This window comes from Cnephaeus nilssonii (assembly GCF_951640355.1).
Source record: "Cnephaeus nilssonii genome assembly, chromosome: 8".
In the NCBI taxonomy this organism is placed as follows: Eukaryota; Metazoa; Chordata; class Mammalia; order Chiroptera; family Vespertilionidae; genus Cnephaeus; species Cnephaeus nilssonii.
The window spans coordinates 16,053,051-16,076,456 of record NC_137079.1 but is presented as its reverse complement, the minus strand read 5'-3'; the positions used below and the strand labels follow the sequence as shown (position 1 = coordinate 16,076,456).

The 23,406-nt window shown below is 44.7% G+C and overlaps 1 protein-coding gene across 1 annotated transcript in view; it reads left to right on the top strand.

Annotated features, from left to right (window-relative positions):
* Window positions 1-1,235: 1,235 nt before the first annotated feature.
* The window catches only part of LOC307104478 (low-density lipoprotein receptor-related protein 2-like), a gene marked incomplete at both ends in the record, with an annotated part of 44,743 nt that continues 22,572 nt past the window's right edge, over window positions 1,236-23,406 (top strand). Inside the window, 14 exons of the mRNA XM_079779370.1 lie at window positions 1,236-1,317; window positions 4,240-4,353; window positions 6,475-6,594; window positions 7,040-7,237; window positions 8,068-8,181; window positions 9,164-9,283; window positions 11,976-12,101; window positions 12,843-13,046; window positions 13,927-14,095; window positions 14,668-14,836; window positions 15,657-15,882; window positions 17,206-17,331; window positions 18,689-18,913; window positions 22,666-22,977. Of these exons, the coding sequence (XP_079635496.1) occupies window positions 1,236-1,317; window positions 4,240-4,353; window positions 6,475-6,594; window positions 7,040-7,237; window positions 8,068-8,181; window positions 9,164-9,283; window positions 11,976-12,101; window positions 12,843-13,046; window positions 13,927-14,095; window positions 14,668-14,836; window positions 15,657-15,882; window positions 17,206-17,331; window positions 18,689-18,913; window positions 22,666-22,977 (2,305 nt within the window). The remainder of the gene's footprint in view (window positions 1,318-4,239; window positions 4,354-6,474; window positions 6,595-7,039; window positions 7,238-8,067; window positions 8,182-9,163; window positions 9,284-11,975; window positions 12,102-12,842; window positions 13,047-13,926; window positions 14,096-14,667; window positions 14,837-15,656; window positions 15,883-17,205; window positions 17,332-18,688; window positions 18,914-22,665; window positions 22,978-23,406) is intronic.

The window sequence follows — 23,406 nt, the reverse complement described above, 5'->3', positions numbered from 1 at the left end:
ACATATGAGAGTTTATTGCAATACTGCCAGCAGTATGGGAGAGCAGCAGGTCACCCACAAAAATCTGCTCAACCCCCTGCCCCCTACCCCTGACCCCTGGCCCCATAAGCCAGCTACTTACATTGGGTAGAAGGTTACATGGGAAAGTAGGAATTACAGACATGGGAGGTAGGCAAGGCTACATGGGAAAATAGGAATTACAGACATGGGGAAGTAGGCAAGGTGTGATGGCTACAGGTTACAGGCAATGTGGGCCGGGAGTCACAGCAGACGGGCACCTCTGGGACTGGCAACAAGGTTGTAAATCTTTCCAGGATGACAGGCAGTTTTCAGAAAAGGAGACTGGACCGAATTCCGAGGTTACCTCCCATGTCCTGGGGCGTACACCTCCCAGCCAGGTCAGAATGCTCTTTCTCTAATCAGAACAGAACCGCGCGGTTCACAGCATGATGAATATTTGCTATAGCTAGTCCCCACTATTCAGTTTCTGCCCCATCAAAAGGAGACTGTGTGTCTCAGGGCTGTGGTGATGATATCCGTAGTGTGCTGATCACCAAGAGGGCTGATGTCCTAGCGCCGTCCCTGCAGACCCAGCGTCAGGACGGCTGCATTCTGCCTGGGTGGCTGGGAGGACAGGAGGCAGGGGAGTCCCCAGGGGCCCGCCGGCCCAGCGGTGCCCTCGGTCTGGAAGCTATTAAAGCCTGGCTTTTCAAAGGGAGGTCTGAGGACCAGCAACAGAGGCCTCGCCTATGGACCTGTTAGCATCTCAGACCTCCTCTCTCTCCCCCCGATCTGCAGGAGTGGAGCCTGCGTATTAAGAATGAAGATTTCTAGGTGATTCCTGGGCACATAAAAGTTTGAGACGCCTTCAGGTAAGTGTCGCTGACGGGGGCCCTGAATTAGCGGAGAGTTTGCTGTCCCATGGCGGGAGGGACTCGCATCCCTGGCCCTCCCTGCCCCTCCCTGCCACCCGGAGCCTGGGGAGACAGATGGGAGACTCAGCGCGTCCCCGCAGCCCCCGCTCCTTCCCCGCGACGCTCCCCGGGGGCTGCGCGCCAAGCCTCCCAGACCCTCTCCCCGCCCAGCGGCCCCCAGTGAGCGGCGGCAGCGGGAAGGAAGCCCGCCCCGGGCGCCCCCGCGCTCCTCCCGGGCTGGGGTGTCCTCAGACGAGCGCGGCTCCTGCCCCGAGGCAGCGGCGCCCGCGTGGTGCCCCGCGTCCTGTCCCCTCCCCGGCCATGGCCACGGGTCGCCGGGCGCTCCTGCTGCTCCTGCCGCCGGTGCTGGCCGCGCTGGGCGGCCTCGAGGGCTCCCGGGCCGGTGAGTGGGGCCACCGGGAGGGATCGCACCCCGTTCTGAAGGGTGCAGGGTGCAGGGGGCGCGGGTGCGGGGCGCTGCAGGGGCGGAGGTGGAGGGGAATTTGGGGGACCCTCGTTGGATGTGTCCCCCCATGCTCATCTGCTGAGACCTTTATCTGGGGGGAGGGCGAGGCTGGCCGTCGGAGGGGCCGCCAGGTGAGTCATGTGGCCCCGTTTCTAAGCCCTTTACTCCTTTGCACGCCTGCCCGCGGGTGGGAGGCGGGGGCGGGGGACCTAGGGGGGCTCAGGGGACGAATTCGGTGTCGGTGCCGTCCCCTCCTCCGTCCTCAAGCGGAGGGAAAGGGAGCTCACGCACACCCGAGTGGGGGCGCACCCTCGCTCTGCCCGTCCCCAACGTCCAGGCGCAGTGGATTCGCCCTCCGGCCCTGGTCTCCCATGGGTTCGCCCTGGAGGTCTCCCAGGCAGCACCCTGAAACCAGACCGCGAATGAATGGATGGGGGCTGCCTGTCACTACGTGTCCCCAGGTCCCCGGAGGAGGCCGGACCCGGGAAGCGGTGCCTCCCTCCCGGAAACCCCAGGGGGAGGTGTGCTAGAAAGCCCCTTCCTGCGGCACTTGGCACGCAGGTGTAGGCAGAGCCCAATGCAGAGGAGAGCCGAGTCCCAGTCCCAGCGGGACTGCGCACCCACAGTCCCAAAGGTCTGGGCTGGCGGCTTTGGCCGAGTGTAGGAGCTGCCCAGCGTGTGCAGACTCGCCCATCTCTCCTGACAGGTGCTCCTGGGCGGCCCCTGGATGGAAGGAGGAGGTGCCACTGAGCACCCGAGTGGCTTGTTTTCCAGGAGGGGCGCTGGCTAACCATCAGACCTGGGCCCCGCCTGGCGGAGCAGCTCAGCGGTGTCAGGAGCCCTTGCTCTGGGGGGTCTGTGTGCACCCTCCTGAAAAGGGGTTCCATGAGGTGGTGATGACTAGGCGGTGCTTTCCAATGCCTGCCAGCGTGAAGGCATCTTTATCGTGTCTGATTTGGAACCGCACCTGACCACTGTGCTTGGTATACTGACAGACTATGAGAAAGCCACCATAAACTTAATACATCAATTACTATGTCTATAAATAAGTTTGTTGTTTTTTCACAGCAAGCATCTACGTAAATTTGGAAAGTAATATTTGAGAGCCATCTGCAGAGAATGTGTAGAATCTATATGCACATTTGGTTTCCAGACTGCAAGTCACCAGGGCAAGATATTGTTCAAGGCATGACCCACCCAGCAGTGTGAATCTTTGAGGGCTGACTGCAATCCGAATGGGGGTCCTTCTAGAAAGATCTGCGGGAAGAGGGAGCAAAAGAATTGATGCTTTGTCAGTATGTATGTGGTGGATACTGTGCAAGTGGCTTTGTGCCTGTTTAATCCTTGCATCTTCCTTTTAGGAGTACTTACTTACTAGCCTCATTTTACAGACAAGAAAACCGAGGTCCAGAGAGAGGAAGTAACTCACCCAAGTTCCTGGTGTTAGTGGGTGGTCTAACCCCAACCCCAACCTGGGTAGCCTGATGACTGAGCCCGTGCTCCCATATTAGTGGTTGGTAACATCAGCTGCTCTCAGTGTCATGGTCTCGGTCAGGTTAGGTGAGATTGCCTGGGTGATGTGTGACTAGCTGACAAAGTTATCAGCTACCCATTAATAGCCACTACTTCCTGAATCTTCTATTTAAAATGCTTTTTATAAGCTAGCCTTTAAAAAGTCAAACATTGAGTAACTCTGCTAAAAGCACTGTCTTAGAGGGATACATGAAAGACTAAGATGGCCTGTTATCCAAGGAGATATATCTAAGGAATGGCTTCCCATTGTCAATAACCGTGGCATTGCTTTGGGTACCACTTTACATTCCATGTGCATAAAGTATCCCTGGGAGCAGAACTGCTGGGCTTCACTGCATCTTGCAGAGACTCCTACTAGCATGGGGCATGCGGCTTATGTTTTCTGGGGACCAAGGAGTGCCTTTTGCTCTTTGAAAGTTAGGGCAGTGTAGTAAATTAAGTACAGCCAGGCTTTCCTGGGCCTTTCCTCTGAGGACCACATTCTAGACAAGCTTATTTGGACCATTAATCATTCAGGGTTGATAAACATAAATTCATGACTCGAATAAAGCTGATAGTGTAAATCAATCGCAGGCAAATAACTGAAAACTTACTAATTTTGTCACCAGGCTATTAGAGACATTCTTATAAAGATGGTATATAGGACCTAAAACTCTAATCTTATTTTAAGATGTACCTACACATGTCTAGAAGTAAGCTAGACAGTGGAATCTCAGAGGGAATGCAGGGGGAGGAAATGTAGGGGGAGGGGGAGTGAGTGGGAAGTGGTCAACCAAAGAACTTGTATGCATATATGCATAATCCATGGACACAGACAATAGGGTGGTGAAGGCCTGGGGTGGGGGTGGGTTAGAAGGGGTCAATTAGGGGAAAAAGGGGACATATGTAATACTTGCAACAATAAAAATTTAATTTTAAAAAAGGACATATCTGCACAGGTCTAAAAGTAAGTTAGAGTCAAGTACTTTAAGCCTAGACCTCTAAACTTGCAACTATTCATACTCTGAGTCTTTAAGATGGAACCAGAGCTGGAAATATTCGTATCTCTTTAAATAAGTGTAAATCCACCCCAATCTAATAGGAAAACAGGGAGGCAAATGGCAGTACTCAGCAACAACACCAAAACACCAGAAAGCATGGTTCCCAAGGATCAACACTGCTGAACTCGTGTGGGTTTTAGGGCACTGGACCCCCTCTTGTCCTAGGCATTAGCTGAAGGAAGATCTTCCAAAACCTCCTTTGACTGCAGCTGATCATGAAGAGGTGCTCGCTTGTACCCAAGGAAGCCAGGACCTCATGGTGTTGCTTCTTGGTCACCCAATGCAGATGAAGCCCAGTGTAACATGACGAGGCAAGCTGCATGTGGTGACAGATGTATTCCTGTGGCCTGGCTCTGCAACGGAGAGCGAGAGTGCCCCGATGGGACCGATGAGCAGTGTGGTAAGCACCTTCCTCTATTGGGTTACGTACTCGTCCGTGTCTGGCCCTTACTACTACATACCTGGCCAACAGCGACGCTGTCAGTCCTCATAGTTTTACCCTCTTAGGGGTATTTGTAAACATTGGGTATTCTGAGTTGCTGCAGGCTTTCAGTGGGTAAAGCCAGGGATGTCTCTTTAAGTGTTGATACCACTGTTATCAAAATAAATAGGAGGCTAGCTGGGATGGAAAATCCAGCAAAAACCTGGTTCCTTACCTTAAATTCAGGCTTACACAACTATGGCAGTTACTCAAACTGGAAACCCTTGCCCATCCTAGTGTACACAATTACTTCTAAAAATTATTTTTACATTCAGGGTACATTTATTGAAGCTGGGGACAGTGAAACAAGGAAGGGCCTAGGAGAGAAGAAGCTACAGGAGAGAGCCTAGGTGGGGCTGCTTTGGTTCTTTAAAAATGTTATTGGGAAGAAATGACCCTAGGCGGGGCTACCTTAACTCACTGGGAAGTCAGAGAAAAGGGGTTCTTGGGGACAGGTTTGGGGGGTTAGCCTGGGATGAGCTGCCACTGCCCATTGCTCCCCTGGTTGCAAGTCTCATGGGGACCCTTAGCGTTTAGGAGATGCATGGCTGTGGGGGAAGAACAGGGTGGGCATGTTCCCAGGAGGGAGAGCGTCCACAATCACTTTGATATATGGTAAACTAGTTCAACTTTTATGTGCTTAGAAATTTTATACAACTAAAAAACAACTTTGCAAAATAAATACAAAGAAAGCTACAACATCATGGAAGTCCAATTAACCACTTGGTAAATGTCTTGCTGAAATAAGGCCCAAATACTTCTGTGCTGAAAGTGCTCAAAGCCCCAGAAGGGACACATGTGCACCTGTGTACAAGGAGAGCCTCCTAACAGATGCCTCACAACCTGTGCAGTGAATATGGAGGGAGAAAATTCCTCCTTAAAGGAGCAAACCTCCCCACCAAAGTACTTGGTGAGGGTTACATTCCTTTGCTATTCCCCATGCACACATTTCTGGTGGTTACTTACTATAATAATTTAACACAAAACCTTTGATATAAAGATGAGTAATATTACAGGTTAGAATAAAAGTTACACTTGCAGAAATGCTTCACCCAGTTCCCCAAGTTTATATTTATGATAACACACACACACACACACACACACACACACGCACACACACACACACACACACTAGAGGCCTGGTGCACGACATTCATGCACTGGAGGGGGGTCCCTCAGCCCAGCTTGCACCCTCTTGCAGTTTGGGACTCCTTGGGGGATGTCTGACTGCTGGCTTAGGCCCGTTCCCCATGGGGACATCCCCTGAGGGGTCCTTAGGGCTGCTGTCGAGGCAAGAGAGGCTCCCGCCACCACCACTGTGCTTACCAGCCATGAGCCCAGCTTTTGGCTGAGCGGCGCTCCCCCTGTGGGAGTGCACTGACCACCAGGGGGCAGCTTCTGAGTTGAGCGTCTGCCCCCTGGTGGTCAGTGCGCATCATAGCGACCGGTCGTTCCACCTTTGGTCAATTTGCATATTAGCCTTTGTGGACCGGTGCACAAAATTCGTGCACCGGGGCATGTGTCCCTCAGTCCAGCCTGCACCCTCTCCAATCTGGGATCCCTCGGTTTAGGCAATCTGGGACCACTGGCTCCTAACCGCTCACCTGCCTGCCTGCCTGATTGCCCCTAAACACTCTACATTTATTTAAATAAATAAAATAAAATTCAGTTCTTTTGTCGTCCTAGCCAATTTTAAGTGCTCAATAGCCTCATGTGACTAATGGCCATGGTTCTGGACAGCACAGCTATAAAAGGCTTCCATTGTCACAGAAAGTTCTACTGGATACCAGTGTTCTGGGAGAATGATGGGAGAAACGCTTTATTAACTGGCTAGGAGACAGACCCCTGGTGGGGTAAGGGCACAGCGATATCGTCAGGGGTCACATGAAAAGGGCAGGCAAGTTTGGGGTTGACTCCAGTGACAAAGCAGGGATTGATTTTTCCAGCTGATGGGAATAGTTAAGATGAAGCACGGATTTAGTGTCCTGACAAACACCTCTTCTCTCCTGCCTCTTCTTAAACACCTCCTCTGGCCCGCAGAGGAAATATGCCGCGGACATCCCGGAGCCTGGCAGTGTGACGACGGGAAGTGCATTTCTCTCAGCTGGCTTTGTGACGGTGTTGGGGACTGCTTAGATGGCTCCGATGAGGTTGACTGTGGTAGGTGCAACTTAGTCTTACCTTTAGTCATATTCTTTGTTTATTCGCATCATTGATTAACATCCGTAGTGTTGGGTGGAACAAGCAGGTCACTAAATAGCTTTACACCATATGTGCTAAACCCAGGTGTTAATTTGTCTCTGGGGTTACAGGTGACTTTTTACCCACTTCTTCATTTTTCAAAATCACCTGAAATAAAATAAAAAGAGATTATTAGACTTATTGGCTTTTTTGTCTAACTTCTTTGGGGTGTATACAAAGCTGTGGCCAAATCTCCAATGATTAACATCCATTTTGACTCTTGGTTTTCTATAAACAAAATCCATGAGCAAAGCACAAATCCCTAAATAAACAAGGCCGCGGGACAGCAGTGCTGTCTCACAGAGCCAACTCCTGCCTCTAGAGAGATTGACAGCATGTCCAGATCAAAAAGTCCGGTGTCCAGGAAGCTCTGAGTGCCGCGATGCTTGGGAACTCTGTGGTGGCGCTGAGGACTGTGCAGTCGGGTCTGACAAAGCACACTGCCCCCGGGACCATTGCCTGGCCGGGCAGTGGCAGTGCAAGAACAAGGTGTGTGTCATGGAGACCCGGACGTGTGACGGCATCAACGACTGTGGTGACTCCTCGGACGAGGACGTCTGCGGTGAGCCTTGTCCTCCCACTTTTGCTTAAAGGGAAGGTTGTTCTGTGCGGGGGTGGGGGGTGGGGGTGGGGGTGGGGCTGCTTTCTGTAAGTTGTGTTTTAATTCCTGTGACCCAGACTAAAATCCCATATCTAAAAACAGGATGTTTCCTAGCAATAACCTAGATGTAGTTGCCCATAGAAACGTAGAGCCGTACTTGAACAGTAACTCTGCAATGGACACTCAAAGCATTGCCTGGAATGTTTCCACGATTCAGTTATGGCCAATTCCCAGAGCCCCTAACAGGTGCCCCACATCCTGTGTTGTAAATTATGGAAGGGAAAAACCCTCATTAAAGGGGAAAACCCCCAAACCACTTGGCGAGGGCCCTAGTCCTTTTCATAGACCACATGCACAGGGTGGTGGAACCTCTGACTTCTCGGGAAACCTCAATCCCATCCCGTCTTTCCTTTCTAGAGCTAAATCTGCAGTATCAAATATATGCAGATTCTAACATTTCTATAATAAAGTATGGACCTGGTTTCTTAAGATAATATATCTTTTAGGGCTAGTGTTGCCTGGCTTTAATTCCGTTTTAATTAGGAGTGTTTAATACTAGTTCAGTTCAGTTTTAATACTATTTCAATCTGATGCCCAGAGGTCTTAACATCTTTGCTATTGAGTCTTAAGCCCCAATTCCCTGGCAACTTTGCTTTAAAAAAGAAAACTTTCTTTTCTACCTAGACTTGCTTTGGGTTGTAGGCATGTTACCATCTTACCCAGTGTTAGAGGTCTCTATTTCTATTCCCCCACAATGATCAGTGAACAAGAATGCCTCACTTCCTTCACAGCTTCCTGCCCAGAAGGCATGGTTGGCTGTGATAAAGGGAAATGCATCCTGGAATCCCTGGTGTGTGATGGGGAAGCAGACTGTGCTGATGGAACTGATGAGCCCACTACATGTGGTAAGAAACCAATTGCTTGGCTTTATAGGAGAGAGGGGAGATTGAAATGAAGGATCAGTGCCTTAGTCATCATCGGGGTCCACTCTCTGAGAGAATGCTGGGACTGAAACTCCGACACAAGCAATTACCCTTCAGCGATGGATCCCTTGCATTTCACAAATTCCCCTCCTTGGCTTTGGTCTCCTGGTGTGAGCAAATGCTACCTGAGTTACTCCCATGTTTCTCTCTCATTGATGACTTTGCTATTGAGAAGCAAGTCATTTGTTGAAGAAAAATGGCAAATTCTCTAAGGATTTAACAAAGAAAAGACTGGGGAAGGCCCTTTTCAGGGGAGGAGGCTTCTGAGCACGCAGCTCCGGTCTTTAAACCTCTGCTTCTCACTGTAGAAATCACTGTTGCTTTGAGTTGGGCAGAGGGAGCGTGGGCATCAGCCTCCAGGTCACTTTGCCATTTTTTTCATATTCTCCACCCCTTTCCCCAAACCTTGTCTCAGACCTGGACGATGAAGCCTCTTTAGTCCTGTTAAAGGCTACAAATGACGCTTTTTACTAAAGGAACAAAGATACTAAGAACAAAAACAATGGGGCAAATACAGACTTCTGGTCCTGTATAGATATTCACTGGGGTTGGTGCATTTTCATATCACTTCCTAAGGTAAGGGCCTCCAGTTGCCCACAAAGCCTAGAGAAAACAGAGAAGAGGCTGCTGGCCCCTGCGTGGGTGGACAATATACCAACACTTGACCTTGTCCAGCGCATCTGCCTGGAAAGAAACTCTTTGCCCTGCTTCCTGATTCCCAACTTTCCCTTTTCTGCAGTCTTGGCCCGCTGCCTCCGCATTCCTGGGTAAGAGGTCAAGGACAAAAGTTATCCTTAACCGTCTCCAGTCCTCATACACGTAGAGGGTTATGACACATGCGGTTTATAAAATGTTTGCTCTTTACCGTGTTCGGCTGTACTGACCACTGTCCTATCTCCACCAGGTAAAAGCTGCTCTCTGGCCAACGGGGGCTGCGAGGGGCAGTGCAGCGATGCCAGCTGGGGTGTCCGGTGTTCCTGTGGAGCCGGATGGCAACTGCAGCCGGATGGTCAGAGCTGTGGAGGTCAGATTCATTCAGCTCATCTTTTTTTAAAAAAAGTTTTTATTGTTCAAAATACACATAACATAAAATTTATCATTTTAATCATTTTTAAGTGTACAATTCAGTGGCGTCAAGCACACTCACAATGTTGTGCAACCATCCCCAATATCCATTTCCAGAACTTTTCATCATCCCCAGTAGAAACTCTACCCATTAAACAATCACTCCTCAAGCTCCCTTTCCAATCCCCTGATAACCTCAATGGACTTTCTGTCTCTATGAATTTGCTTATATTCTAGCACCACATATAAGTGGAACCATACAGTATTTGTCCTGTTGTGTCTGGCTTATTTCACGCAGCATGTCTTTAAAGTTCATCCATGTTGTAGTATGTATCAGAATACTTTTTTTTTTTTAAGGCCAAATACCCCCTTGTTTGTTTTTATCTCCTCATCTGTTCATCGACTCTTGGGTTGTTTCCACCTGTTGGCTGCTGTGGATAATGCTGCTATGAACATTGGTATACAGGTATCTGTTTGAGTCCCTGCTTTCAAATCTCCTTAGTGTATATCAGAAATGGAACAGCTGGATTATATGCTAAATTCTGGATTTAATTTAACTCTTTGAGGGACTATCCAATTGTTTTCCACAGTGACTGTACTGTTTGACATTCTCACCAGCAATGCACAAGGGTTTCAATTTCTCTATTCTTGCCAATGCTTGTCATCATCCTCTTTTTCTGGGAATTGTTGACAAATAGAAAAACATTGCATTTAGCATCTTTCTTTTATGGGACTTAAGGGTTTTTGCCATAGAATAGATATACTTGTCACTCATGGCCATGCCTAAGGTCTATGGCATGGGCAGCAGGACCGAGTCTGAAGTGAGAGCCCATTTTGTGTTTATCCTTTCTTGTTCCTCCTAGCTGACCTTCTCTAAGTCATCTAGTCCTTCAAGTCTCATTTCCCCGCTTTGTAAAATGGGATTATGATGCCAGAATGACTAAAATAAATGTCATGCATCTTCACAATTCACTAATAATCTGAAAAAGTTATGGCTGTTACTTTGCAGCTCTTGTCCATAAAAATATAGGACAGTATTTTAGGCTAAAATGTGATTAGGAGAGTCGAAGATTTATTGTCTTGATGTTTTGCCTTAAACGGTAGATCAGCCCTGCCACCCTGAACCAGGTCAATGACCCCTGTTCAATAGCTCCCTCTCTCTCCATGGATTCCACCTGCAATCCTACCCACTTAGGTAGAAAAGATGTAAGCGGAAAGGCCCTGGTTTATTAGACAGCATCAGAGTTATATTCAACAATTACTTTTATATTAAGAACTCATCAAGAATTGCAATGAGCCTATTTTAAACAAGACAACTAAATTTATTAATCTCCATTAAAGTATGAATTCTGTATCTGGTCATGACCTTGGAGGGGTCTGGGTTTTACATACACGCCCAGACTACTGCAGCATCCTTCTTGGGTTATAGCTCATTGTAGTGATTGGTTAGCCACTGAGCTTGACTTGTAGTTACATATTGATTATTCTTCCTTGGCCTAGGAAGGCATTATTCTATTTTAGGATCCTGTGGTTTTGGAGGAATAATTTTCCCTATCAATGCCCTCAAGGAACCATATTCCTTCCTGCTTAAAAAAAACATCAAAAACCCTCCTAGTCCTATGACACATACTCTAAAGAGTTCCTGCCATCTGGCTTTGAGGAAATAATTATACCTAATTTAAATTCTGCCAGCTATACCTGTGAGGCTTAAGCCTTTTCCATCATCTTGGATGAGATGTCCCATGGCACAGTAGTTCCCAACACTTGTCATTCTGAATTAAGTTCTGGCTGGCCTGACAAGTGACACATCCCCAACCAAGAATGTTGCTAGGGTAACATAGATCAGTATTCTGTACCAACCAAACATCTAGCTCCCTATATTGATGTTTCTGCTGAATTATATTCATACTAGAAGCCTGGTGCATGGATTTGTGCACTGGTGGGGGTCCCTCAGCCTGGCCTGCGGGGATCGGCCGAAATTGGCAGTCCGACATCCCCTCAGGGATGTAGTAGTGCCAAAGCAGCAGGCAGCCATGGAGGAGCCCAAGCCCAGGCTGGGCGCTGCACTGTGCCGCTCCTGCTCATCCTGGCCCTGCTGCGCCTACTGCCGCCAATGCTAGGTAGGCTTGCTGCCGCTCCCCTGCGGTCTCCGTGCCTGTCCTAGGGCAATACTGGTGCACCCATGACTGAGAAGCGGCCGCAGGCTCATGTCCAGTCAGTCCTGATGCACGTCCTGGTCTAGATGGGGGAGGGGCACACAGGGGGAGTCTCCATGAGAGAGGCTCATGCTGCTGCAGCTGTGCTCGCCAGCCATGAGCCCAGCGTCTGGCACCTGTTCGTCAGCTGAGCAGTGCTCCTGCTGTGGGAGCGCCCTGACCACCAGGGGGGCAGCTCCTGCATTGAGCGTCTTCCCCATGGTGGTCAGTGCACGTCATAGCTACCGGACGACCAGTTGGTCAACTGATCACTTAGGCTTTTATATATATAGATACATGGGAATTCTATAGAGGCAGGGACTGTCTATTCCAGCACCTGGCACAGTGACTTCCACATAATACATGTCCAGTAAGCATCTGAAAAGTGTCCCAAAGGAACAAAAATACTTAAGTGGTTTCATAGGCACTTTCTAACTTTTAGCTCTCTGTCATTAGATGTAGATGAGTGCTCAATGGCATACAGTCCTTGTGACCAGCTGTGTCATAATACACCAGGCTCTTACTCCTGTGGGTGTACTCAAGGTTACCAGCTCTACAATGGCACCCGCTGTCAGGTTATAGGTGAGTTCCAATACGCAAAGCAAAGCCTAGCTTCTGCTCTATTCTCAGCAGTAATGATAAGTAAAAGTGATATAGTCAGTTCACGTTAAGGTTTAGTGTTAGAGATGACTTCATTATTTCTATAAAAAGCTGCTATTATAATATTCCTTGGCCAATTTGAGTGTCAGTTGCTATTAGGTGTCTTTAAAATGACTTATTCCATCAGCTATGCAACTAGGTGCTCCAGAAACCTAATCAATGTAATCTTACTTTGGCCTGTGCTTCTTTAATGATGTGACACTTAATTACTTTGGCTGCTATGTACAAAGATTAGAGAGGACTTCAGTCTAGGTAAGTAGAAGGGCTGAATCTGATTTATTATATTTATTTTTTTTAGAGAGAGATCAATTTGTTGTTCCATTTATTTATGCATTCATTGGTTGCTTTGCTCTGACCTGGGATCAAACCCAGCAAGCTTGGCATATCAGGACAATACTCTAACTGAGCTACCCTACCAGGGTTGAATCTGAAATCAAATAAGGCAGAAAAGTTCCAAAGATTAGTTTTAATGTGCCAGAGTTCAGAGGAGGAGTTGAGACGTATGATGGTCAACTAGATCTCCTTTGGATATACCTTAGTCCAGACTTCAGGGATAAGTAGATGTTGGCATGGGAAATGGGACAGCATCTTCAGTTAAAGAGAATGGTGTGAAAGAAAGGTGCAAAGTAATGTGTCATTACTTCTCTTCTACTTCTATTGCAGATGGTGCTGTGAGAATTCTCATAGCAGCAGATCGAGAGCTTGGTGTCCTGGATCAAAGAACAGGCATCTATGAGACTCTGATACCTATAAAATCGAGACCTACTTCTGTTGCATATGATCTTGAGAGAAGCATGTACTTTTGGGTAGATGAATTCTTAAATGTGTTTGTCCTTGGAAAACCAAAGTCTGTTTCTCTCTATCCAGGTATATTTCTTGATGTTAAGAACCTGAACTTCTTAATGCTACTTAAACATAGTATAAGAGGCATATGCATCCTATCCAGATACCTTCTTCTGTAATTCACTTACCACGAGTCATGATAGTACATAAAATCCCAATTTGGTATAAGACTCTGTAGAGTGTATGTTCTAAAGGAGCTTTGTAGAATTAGACTAAGTTCTGGGACATGGGCTCAGGCCAAGGTTAGTCATAGCTCCCTCTCTAGGTATGTGACCTTGAGTAAGTTGTTAACCCCTTTGAGCCACCCTCCATAAGATGAAGGTAATAGTACATGTCTCACTGTGTAAGCATGGGGATTAAACTAGAGGATGCATGTGAAAAAGAGGTAGAGTTCATGACAATTCACCTGAGACTTCTGATGTAAAAAATGGCTCCAAATTGAAGTCACATTCTCTTGGATTCCTTGGTTATACTTCTGCTAAGGTCTTTCTCTTTCCCTACTACCAAGTGTGTATTGGAAACACCCTTCAGTCACTTCCTGTACCCTAGTTGCCTCATTGTACAGCTTGAAATTAGAAGCTGTAGAAAAGTTATGTCTGAGTCTCTTTTTTAAAGCTAAGATGGGTATCCCTAGCTGGTTTGGCTCAGTGGATAGAGTGTCGGCCTGTGGACTCAATGGTCCTGGGTTCGATTCCGGTCAAGGGCACATGCCCCAGTTGGGGGCTCGGTCCTCAGTGGGGGGCATACAGGAGGCAGCCAATCAATGAGTCTCTCTCATCATTGATGTTTCTAACTCTCTCTCCCTCTCCCTTCCTCTCTAAAATCAATAAAAATATATTTTTTAAAAAAGCTAAGATGGGTATAGAAGAATACAGGAACATAATACTGTCTTCTGTGTCCCCAGAACTCAAAACAGTGAACAGTGTCTCTTTGGACTGGTTCACGGGACAGTTATATTGGGCTAGCAGCTTTGCAAGGGTCATCTGTGCTGGATTAAGTGATGGCAGAGGCTACGTCAGAATCCTGGAAAAGGATCTTGTGCCAGAGCAGCTAATCGTGTTTCCTGTAAAGAAGTAAGTAGTGTTTCTTTGGGAATATATCCAAAATCATTGCTTATCTTAGATATTTAAGTTTACAAGAGAACATTTCTACCTTTTTTTTTTTTTTTACATGATGACAAGAAGAGAATTTAATCTCTCTAATTTTTAAAATATGTTTTTATTGATTTTTAGAGAGAGAGGAAGGGAGATAAAGAGATAGAAACATCTATGAGAGAGAAACATCATGGATCAGCTGCCTGCCACACTCCCCGCTCCCCCTCACCAAGGTCATGTGCCCTGACCAGGAATCGAACTGGTGACCTCTTAGTTCGTGGGTTGATGCTCAACTGTTGAGCCACATTGGCCAGGCCACTTCAACCTTTTCAATCTAGGTTTCATTTTCTCTAAGAAATGAATCAATTTTGAAGTCTAAATTGAATATATGCAGCCAAACTTTTCAAAGTCTAAGAGCAGAAATCTCTAGCGTTCTTAGCAGTGCAATCATATGAGACCTGTATGACAAAGCTGAGGGAGCCGGGCTGTTCAGAATAATGTATGTGCAACTGAGGGGGTTCTCTAACACCCTGTGCTTCTGCTTTTCTCAGGTACCTGTACTGGGTAAACCGAGGTCAGAAAGGCATGTGGACTATTGACACTGCAGGGATGGATGGCTCTGATAGGAAGGTGCTTGCGGTTGTAAACATGGAGGACCCTGTAGGACTGACACTTGACCATGTGACTGGCAGGCTCTACTGGATCAGTGAATATAAAGAGGTATTGTGGAGAGGTCAGGAGGAAGAGGTAAACCCTTTTAGTTGGGACTTGGGATGACTATGGGTAAGTACAAAATTCTCTTAAGTCTCATATCAACTCAGTGAAGCATATTTTGGCCATGAAAACTGAGGAAAACAAGTTATAATTGACCAACATCTTTAGGCAGATCCAGACAGTATCAGCATAGGTTGGGAGATTTAGTGGGACTTTCTTCAACACTCTATAGTCAAACATAGCACTGGAATCTCCTGGTAGTTTAGGTCATGTTCTATGTCATTCCTAGGATACAAAACCTTCAAAGATGACAGACCACTTCTTAAAAGCATACAGTTACTTAGGTACTTCAGTGCCTTGTGCTCATATTTCTAGTTCTTAATGTTGCAGTTCATGTTATTTCATTTTTGGAAGCAAACAGACTAAAAGACATGATGGCTAACGCTTAGGCTTGGGATTCATGTTTTTAAGCCTATTACTTCTGGCTGCGATTTTGCCTAATTATGGTGCCTCATTAACCTCTCTGAAAAGAGATAGAATCCCTACTTCAGAAGGCAGTTGGAGAATGTAGTGAAAAGATGTGGTACAATGTGTGGATGCGGACAGTAAGTTATGGTAGCTTCTTGTACAATATAAATTTGCACAAGAAGCAGTTCAATACACTGGCTTTGACATTCGCCTCTATGAATCTAAGATGAGTTCATCCTTATGATGTTGATATCATGTGAAGATGTTTAATTAGTGTCCAAGAAACTGAGGTGCACTAACATTGTCAGCACCAGTTGCTAATGCTTCCATGCTCTCATGAGACGCTCTAATCCTTCAGTCCATAGAGACGGTGAACGTGGACGGCAGTGGCAGGCACACCTTTCCTGAGATCTTCTTGGAAGATGAAGAACCAGTAGGACTAGCTGTATTTGAGAACTCTTTCATCTGGGCAAATAACATGCAGCTGTTTCATACTTCACCCCACACCCCAAAGGAGAGAGTGGTGCTGCTAAATGCTTCCATATCTGCTCTCTCAGTCCTCCACAAATCCCAACAGCCTAAGAGTAAGTCCAAGGCTTGCTTCTGAAATGCTTATGAACCAGAATGCATACTAAACAGCAAGCAGAAACTACCTAAATTACTATTGTGGTCTGGTGTTGGAACTTGCCATTTTGAGGCAGGGGAAATGTTCTGGGTATGATCCCAGACTTATACAGGACTTCTCATTAAGATGAACTGAACAAAAATGTCTCCTGGGAAACTCATTCCAAGCATGTACCTTGTACTTGTACAGCACAGTGCCAGGTTTTTAATGTCTAAAGCACACAAAACAGGGTAGTAAGCTATAAGTATTTCTCTCTCTTGGACCGTGACCAGCACGGCTAGAGAGCGGACATGAGTCCTAAGTAGGGGGGGCGGGGGATTGAGAAAATGAAAGAGACAGACACAGAGAGAGTAGAGAAAGCTGGGACCGGGTGGGACAGCTGGCCTTCTGATGGAGAGACAGCGACCCAGAGCTGGTACAGCGTGTTTATTTTAAGTTGTATTTTGAACATTCTTTGTATAGTTCAATATCCAATTCCAGAAAGTTTTACTAGTGTTTAAGACAAAAGAAATTATGTGAAATCATGGTTAAAGATCAAGCTGCAATTCTTCATTCTTGTGGCTTCTTTGTAATGATCACTCCTGGCTGAGCCCAGATAATTGCGTCCATTTCTTGCGCGTGGCTGAACTTAGATAATGAAACCCACCCCCTGGCACCTGAGCTAAGGGTTAGGCTGACAACATACCTGCTTCTGGCATGGTATGTTTCTAGGACGTGGCTCTGCCAATGCCAGTGGACTCAGCTGACAATAATTAAAGAAATGCTCATGTGCCTTTTCAGGTGCTCTCTACAGTAAGCTATTCACAGAAGGGCTAGAATAGCTTATTCACTGACAATGTCAACTGATAACAAAAAATTGAACCAAATTTATAAAAAGAAGTCAAATATTCATTGACTAGGAGTTAAAAGCTTTTGTTAATCTGAAATTCTTTTTAATTGGGTCTAAGAAACTAGCCAGAGTAGAGATCCTAGATCACAATTTACTTCTAAACAAGTCTTCCTATAAGCAAGTTAGACAGTCATTTTGTCTTAACACAAGGGAGAAGATGCTGTTTGTTGAAGTTTTATTGGCCTGAGCTTAATATAGATAGGAATTGTCACTATCTGAGAGATAGGAGACCATGGAAGTTCAAAGGTCAGCATACCTAACCTAGATGGTAACAAGCATTTTGGTATTCCTATCATTGTTAAAATGACTGAACTCCCCTTGAGTATTAATTTTTGAACTAGTATGGATAAATAAATCTGAGTTTGTATCTAATCTATTTCTATTTTAAAATAGGCAGATACGGGGCATGTGCTCCAGGTTCTTGTAGCCACTTGTGTCTCCTGTCCCCCGTCCATCCCAAGGGGTATAAGTGTGTCTGTCCAGAGGGAATGTCTCTTTTACCTTCTGGTTCTTGTGGTGGTAAGTATGCTGGATGAAATGGGCTGGGCTCAAGGAGGCATGTTCTATGATAGTCCTGGAAATAATATAGCTTGCATTTTTGTATCAATCACATTTATACCGACAATCTACTTTGGTAATGTTTTGTTATCAAAAGACCTTGCTTAGGTGGGGTTTTTTCTTTGTGCTAAGATATACATAACATAACATTTACCATTTTAACCATTTTAAGTATATAGTTTAGTGGCACCAAGAATATTCTCATATTTGTGCAAACATTACTGCCATTCATTTCCAGAATTTGTCATCTTCCCAAACTGAAATTCTATACCCATTAATTAATAACTCCCATTTATCTCTCCCCTAGCTCCTGGCAACCACCATTTTACTTTCTGTTTCTGAATTTGACTACACTAGGTACTTCATATGAGTGGAATCATATAGTGTTTTTCCTTTTGTGACTGGCTTATTTCACTTAGCATATTGTCCTCAAGGTTCATCTACATTGTAACATGAATTTTTTTTCTTTTTAGGACTGAATAATATTCAATTTTGTTCATTCATTTATCCATTAATGGGTTTGATTAGTTTTCAAACAGGAAAAGAAATAGCTTACACCACTCAGTTTTACATGCAAAACAACAACTAAGTTGGTATAAGAAATAAATCCTCTACGTATAGTCTTATGACTATTATGTGCTCTGACTTACGTTTGTAAAATAGTGTCTACTTCAATATAGTCCTTCATGTTGCTATTCCCACTTTAAATATTAAAGACTACATAATCATTGAACATCTCTATCCAAATTACTTGACTTTTTTCTACAGGACATTGAGATTTTAAGAATAGATAACATAAATGTGTTCATGGTATAATTACCTTTAAGTATCACAATACATAGGTAGCCACAGGATGGAATCCTGGTATAATAAGCTGTTGTGCCAAACTCAAGATTTCAGCTTAAGTTGTATTTTGAACATTCTTTGTATAGTTCAATACCCAATTAACTTTCCTTTACCCGGGCAATAGAGTTTGCAATTCTCTGTGCTGAGACTTGGGTGCTATCAGCAAGGATTTGAGGACATCACCGGATCAAATGGAGCAGGACTCCAGCCCTAATCCTCATGCTTCTTAGTTCACCTTTCAGCAGAAATTCGGAGTCAGTGTCTTGGGAAAGCTGAGGAACACTTTCTTTGCCCAAATGACTCCTTCTCTAAGGAAGATAGGGCAGCCATGTTGCATGTGTGCTTTAGGAGTGAACTTTACTAAGGTCCCTTTCTGGGAATGCCTCAGCTTGAGAGAGGGGCATTGCTCAAGATGGGAGCGTGGGCTTATCTGACATAGGGGGAACAGTAAATCTCTCCTTTTCCCTGGTAGACTTAAAACTAGTGTTTTCCTCTGGCAAACGGCTCTACTTGTTGAAAGTTGGTTTTATGGGAACTGCAATAGAGAGAACCCTAGTTCAAGAGCATCCTAGGAACATCTATCTACTGGATATTGACTGGAAAAGAAACCTCATCTACTGGACAAGTGCCCAGGGACATCTGTTCTGCTCAACTGGCTATTCAGGAAAAAAGCAAGAGATTTGGACAGAGCGTGCAGGTCAGTTGGGATGGCTGTTTGGGATTTGTCCTTTATTATTTTGGCTCTAAAATTACTAAGAACAAAAACAAAAAACAAAACAAAAAAAACCCTACCTGTTTCTGACCTGAATCAACCTTAATGCCAAAGAGTGGTTTTTAACTAATATGAATATTGTGTTTCTGATTTACTCTTCTTCTTATAAGAGGAGTGCAGACTGGTAAAGGCTACCATGGTTTGGGAAGTCCTAGGGTCAGTAATAAGGTTTAAAAAAATTTTTTTTTCTGGCCTTAAGTCTGAGTAGGATAGAAATGAACCTTAAATACTTCAATTTTGCATTACAGATTTTCTTCCACTGATTTAGAAGTAATTTGCAATGCAGATTTCAGAGAGAACTAGCAAGATATTTTCTTAATATGGTAATATATACTTTCTCTCCCCTCCCACACTCCTAAATGCCACTCCCTAACTTTAGCTCCCTGTACTCAGCCTAAATGTAAGCATCTATTTTATAAAGGAAAACTGAGACTTGAACTCTTGGGTGAATCATTTGATCTCTGAATGTGTGTGCTTTTCGTATTCTTCTTTTGTTTTTTGTTTTTCTTTTTTTTCTCTTTGTACTCTTAAGTACCTAGGATATGCTTTAGTGAAAGAAGTGCTGTATTGAACTGCGTGTTACTGTAGAGCAGTAGAGTCTATCCAGAATCCTGTGCGCAGCACAGTGCTGGCACTTAGGAGTTCTAGTACCTGACCCGGAGAACTTTCAGGAGAAACTGAAATGGACAGTAGTCAGTGACACAGCTGATGGCTCTTCGGAAACTCCTATCATGAATTACTTCTTACTTCATTTAAATGCTACCTTCCCTCAGCTGACTAGTCTTTGCTAACTGGTTTTTGTGTTGCAATTATTATATCAAGGAATTGTAAGAGACTAACAATTTCAATTGAGCTCCTCTAGTGTTGAATATTCAGTCTCTGTGGTAGGCAGATGTGAAATTTTACACACACACACACACACACACACTAGAGGCCTGGTGTATGAAATTCGTGCATGAGTGGGGTCCCTAGGCCTGGCCGGCGATCAAGGCCGATCAGGGCCAGGCCAATCAAGGCCTGCTGGCCTGCTGGCCGGGGGGAGAGACACAAGGGGAGGGGCCTTGGGAGGTTTGCTGGCCAGGGGAGATTGGCTGTGGGAGTGCACTGACCAGTAGGGGGCAGCTCCTGTGTTGAGTGCATGTTATAGTGACCAGTCGTTCCAGTCATTCCGGTCATTCTGGTCACTTGGGCTTTTATATATATAGATGTCTCTGCCCCGAGTTTCTGGAACAGAGCTCCTAAGACCTTTTAATTCCTTGAGCCCGTGGTCGGCAAACTGAGGCTCGTGAGCCACATGTGGCTCTTTGGCCCCTTGACTGTGGCTCTTCCACAAAATACCACAGCCTGGGCGAGTCTATTTTGAAGAAGTGGTGTTAGAAGAAGTTTAAATTTAAAAAAGTTGGCTCTCAAAAGAAATTTCAATTGTTGAACTGTTGATATTTGGCTCTGTTGACTAATGAGTTTGCTGTCCACTGCCTTGAGCAATAGAAGCATCTGACACAGAGCTCCCAAATCCCTTGGAATTTGCTGGGAGATAGCATCTTTTGTTATAAGGAGGCAATTTTTGGTGGCTCCTGGATGAGGGTTGGTCATCACAAAGAACAAGCCATGATTAGAAACTTGGAACTTTCAGCCCAGGAAGCAGAAAGAACTTACAGCACATTATGGCCTGTGTGCACTGGCTTCTCTATCATCCATGCCCTGCTACCATGCCTTGCCTATTTGTCAACTTCCTGGTAGTTAACATTTGAATTCTTATTAAACACCCAGGGTGCTCTGGGATATATTTAAAAACTAGCTCTCATGGGGGGAAAAGTGTATGTATATAGACCTACATATGTTTATAATAAAGCTTACCATTAAAAAGAATATGCAATACAACTTACAAATAATGAGATATAGGACATTCTTTATTTTAATTTTTATATAGCCAACTAATTTTCATAGATTGCTTTCTTATTCTGAATTCTGGGATCTTAGCCAATCTCTGGTTGCAGTTCAATCAAAATTTAACAAAATCCAACTATGAATAAAAGCTTGACTTCTGATGCATTATCGAGTGACTGTAGTCTGGATGTGAATGTTGTCTGATACTTGTTTCCAAAAATGAGATGAAAGTGAAACAACGGAGACTTATTGGCATTAGTTCATCAATGACAAGTGACTTATTTGCAGAACTGGATAATAGTTTTCAAATACTAGAAATATATATTTTCTTTTTTTGTGTGGTATGAAAAATGTAATGGCACATATAAATTTAATCTGAAATATTAACATTCTTCTCTGTCATTTTAAGTATAGACCTGGAGTTGTCAACCTATTTCTGTAAAAGGCCACATAGTAAATATTTCAGGCCGGTAGGACACTCCACCATTGTGTCGCCAAAGCAGCCATAGACAGTGTGTGTGTGAATGGCCATGGCCACATTCCACTGAAACATTCAGACAATAAGCTGGTTCAGACAGTAAGGGCCATTGTTCGTTTAGAAAGCAAAACCCAAATCAAACTCCAGTTTGTAGGCTTTGCCAGTTTCTGTGGTATAAAAACTCCCACAATGCCAGATATCACTACGTATGTGACATCACTAAACGTGGAGTTGGGAGGGGATGTGCAGTAGCAGACCTTTCTGTAGTATTTCCACCACACAGATGCAATAGGTGCCAATAACTAAGAGCATAGGTAATCTGTAAGAAAATAATTAAGTGGTGGCTTACATAGTTTAGCTTCAAATATGATTTAATTTACTTTTTAATAGTGGCTGTATTGAACAACAAGCTTACAGAATTCAAGAATTTATCAACTGGCTGTTAAGAGTTTGTGCAAGCTAGTCCCAGCACACTGTTCTAAAAATAATGGACATTATTCTAAGTTTTTCATATGTCTTAACTCTAATTCTCCTAACAGCTTTATGAGAGAAGCACTGTTGCTATCATACATTTGTGGAAACTGAGGCACAAAAATTAACTGATGCCTTATTTTGGAACAGTGTTTCAAACAAGACAGTCTAACTTGCTAGCCTAATACTGAACTTAACCTTTATGCTATCCTGCATCCCATAGTGGTGATATCTAGCTAAGACCCTATTGTACAGCTAGCTGCATTGGGTAGGGTAGGAGTTGGGGAGTGCTTTGCAGATTAGTGCTTAACTCTGTTAGTCATACCTAAAAAGCAACACTTCATAACTTTTATAAACTTGCCCTTATATGATCTGTGCCTTCTAGTTGTAGATGCTCTCCATCCCTTGTACTGATGACCTTCTATACTATTGTTGTGGTGTCACGTTAGCTCAATTTCTACATTCCTATAGCAATTTCAGTCCTAGTCACTTGTCATGTAACTTACTGCTTTTCATAATTAACCTTTGAAGAAGAAGGAATGTGAACGTGAAGTTACAGCTCTGCATTCAAATGCAAGCCTTGCCACTTAGATATCTAACTTATAAAATGCAATGAGCATCTTACCGTGCTAGGTGGTTGTAGGATTAAATGAGCACAGATGACAGACATGGTGCTGGAACCAAAGTAGGCATGATGGGAAGTCATCATGCAAACAAGGTGTGAGGCTTGTTAGAGAATGGTCTTTGCACCTTCCAATGATCTCCCTTCTATCCTTGACCCAAATCTTAAGAAAGGGCATTTGAGTGCCCTTTTTAATTGGGCTTATTTTCCTCCTTACAGTCTGCTCAGCAAATGTGGACATATCAACTGGGAACTTGTTCTGGCTGCCCTGTGACAGAAGTGTTATTCAGAAGACTAGAATTACTGGCCCAGACACACAGACTCTCTACAGAACGAGCAGCATTATACTCCATCTTCTTCTTGATTGGCCAAGGAGGGTGCTCTACTGGGTAGAAAGTGGGAAACACTTGCAAAGTATGACCCTTGATGGCAAAAACAGACAGGAAGTCTGGAGAGGCACCTGGATGGCGGACACTCAAATGACCTTAGACCTCGGCTCATCCAGCATCCTCTGGACCACCAAAGGGCGAGGTAAGCACCACACAACCAGTGCAGTTGGAAGAAGCTGGAGGGGATGAGGGAGAACTTGTGTTTAGTAGAAGTATTCCAGTTATTCTTAGAACTAGGTACACTATAAGCTCAAATTCTGATTTTCATAGTCAAAGGTTGGATACGAGTCACTTACATCAAACTCAGTTCTCATCTGTAAGTTTAGACTTAGGATTTAAAAAAGAAAATTCCATAAATAACATACTTAATAGCTTTTTGCAGTTTTCAAAATTTGTTTCTAGCTCTATAAGAAGTAATGGAACTAAACTTCCATTGCAAATGAAATACAGGTGCTTCAGTAATAACTTGGTAACAGGTACAAGTTACACCATGTAGCCAAATAGAATAGTCTTCCCACTGAAAAGCCATTCGTGAGGCCTGGCAGCTGCGTGCTGATGACCCGTGTTTTAG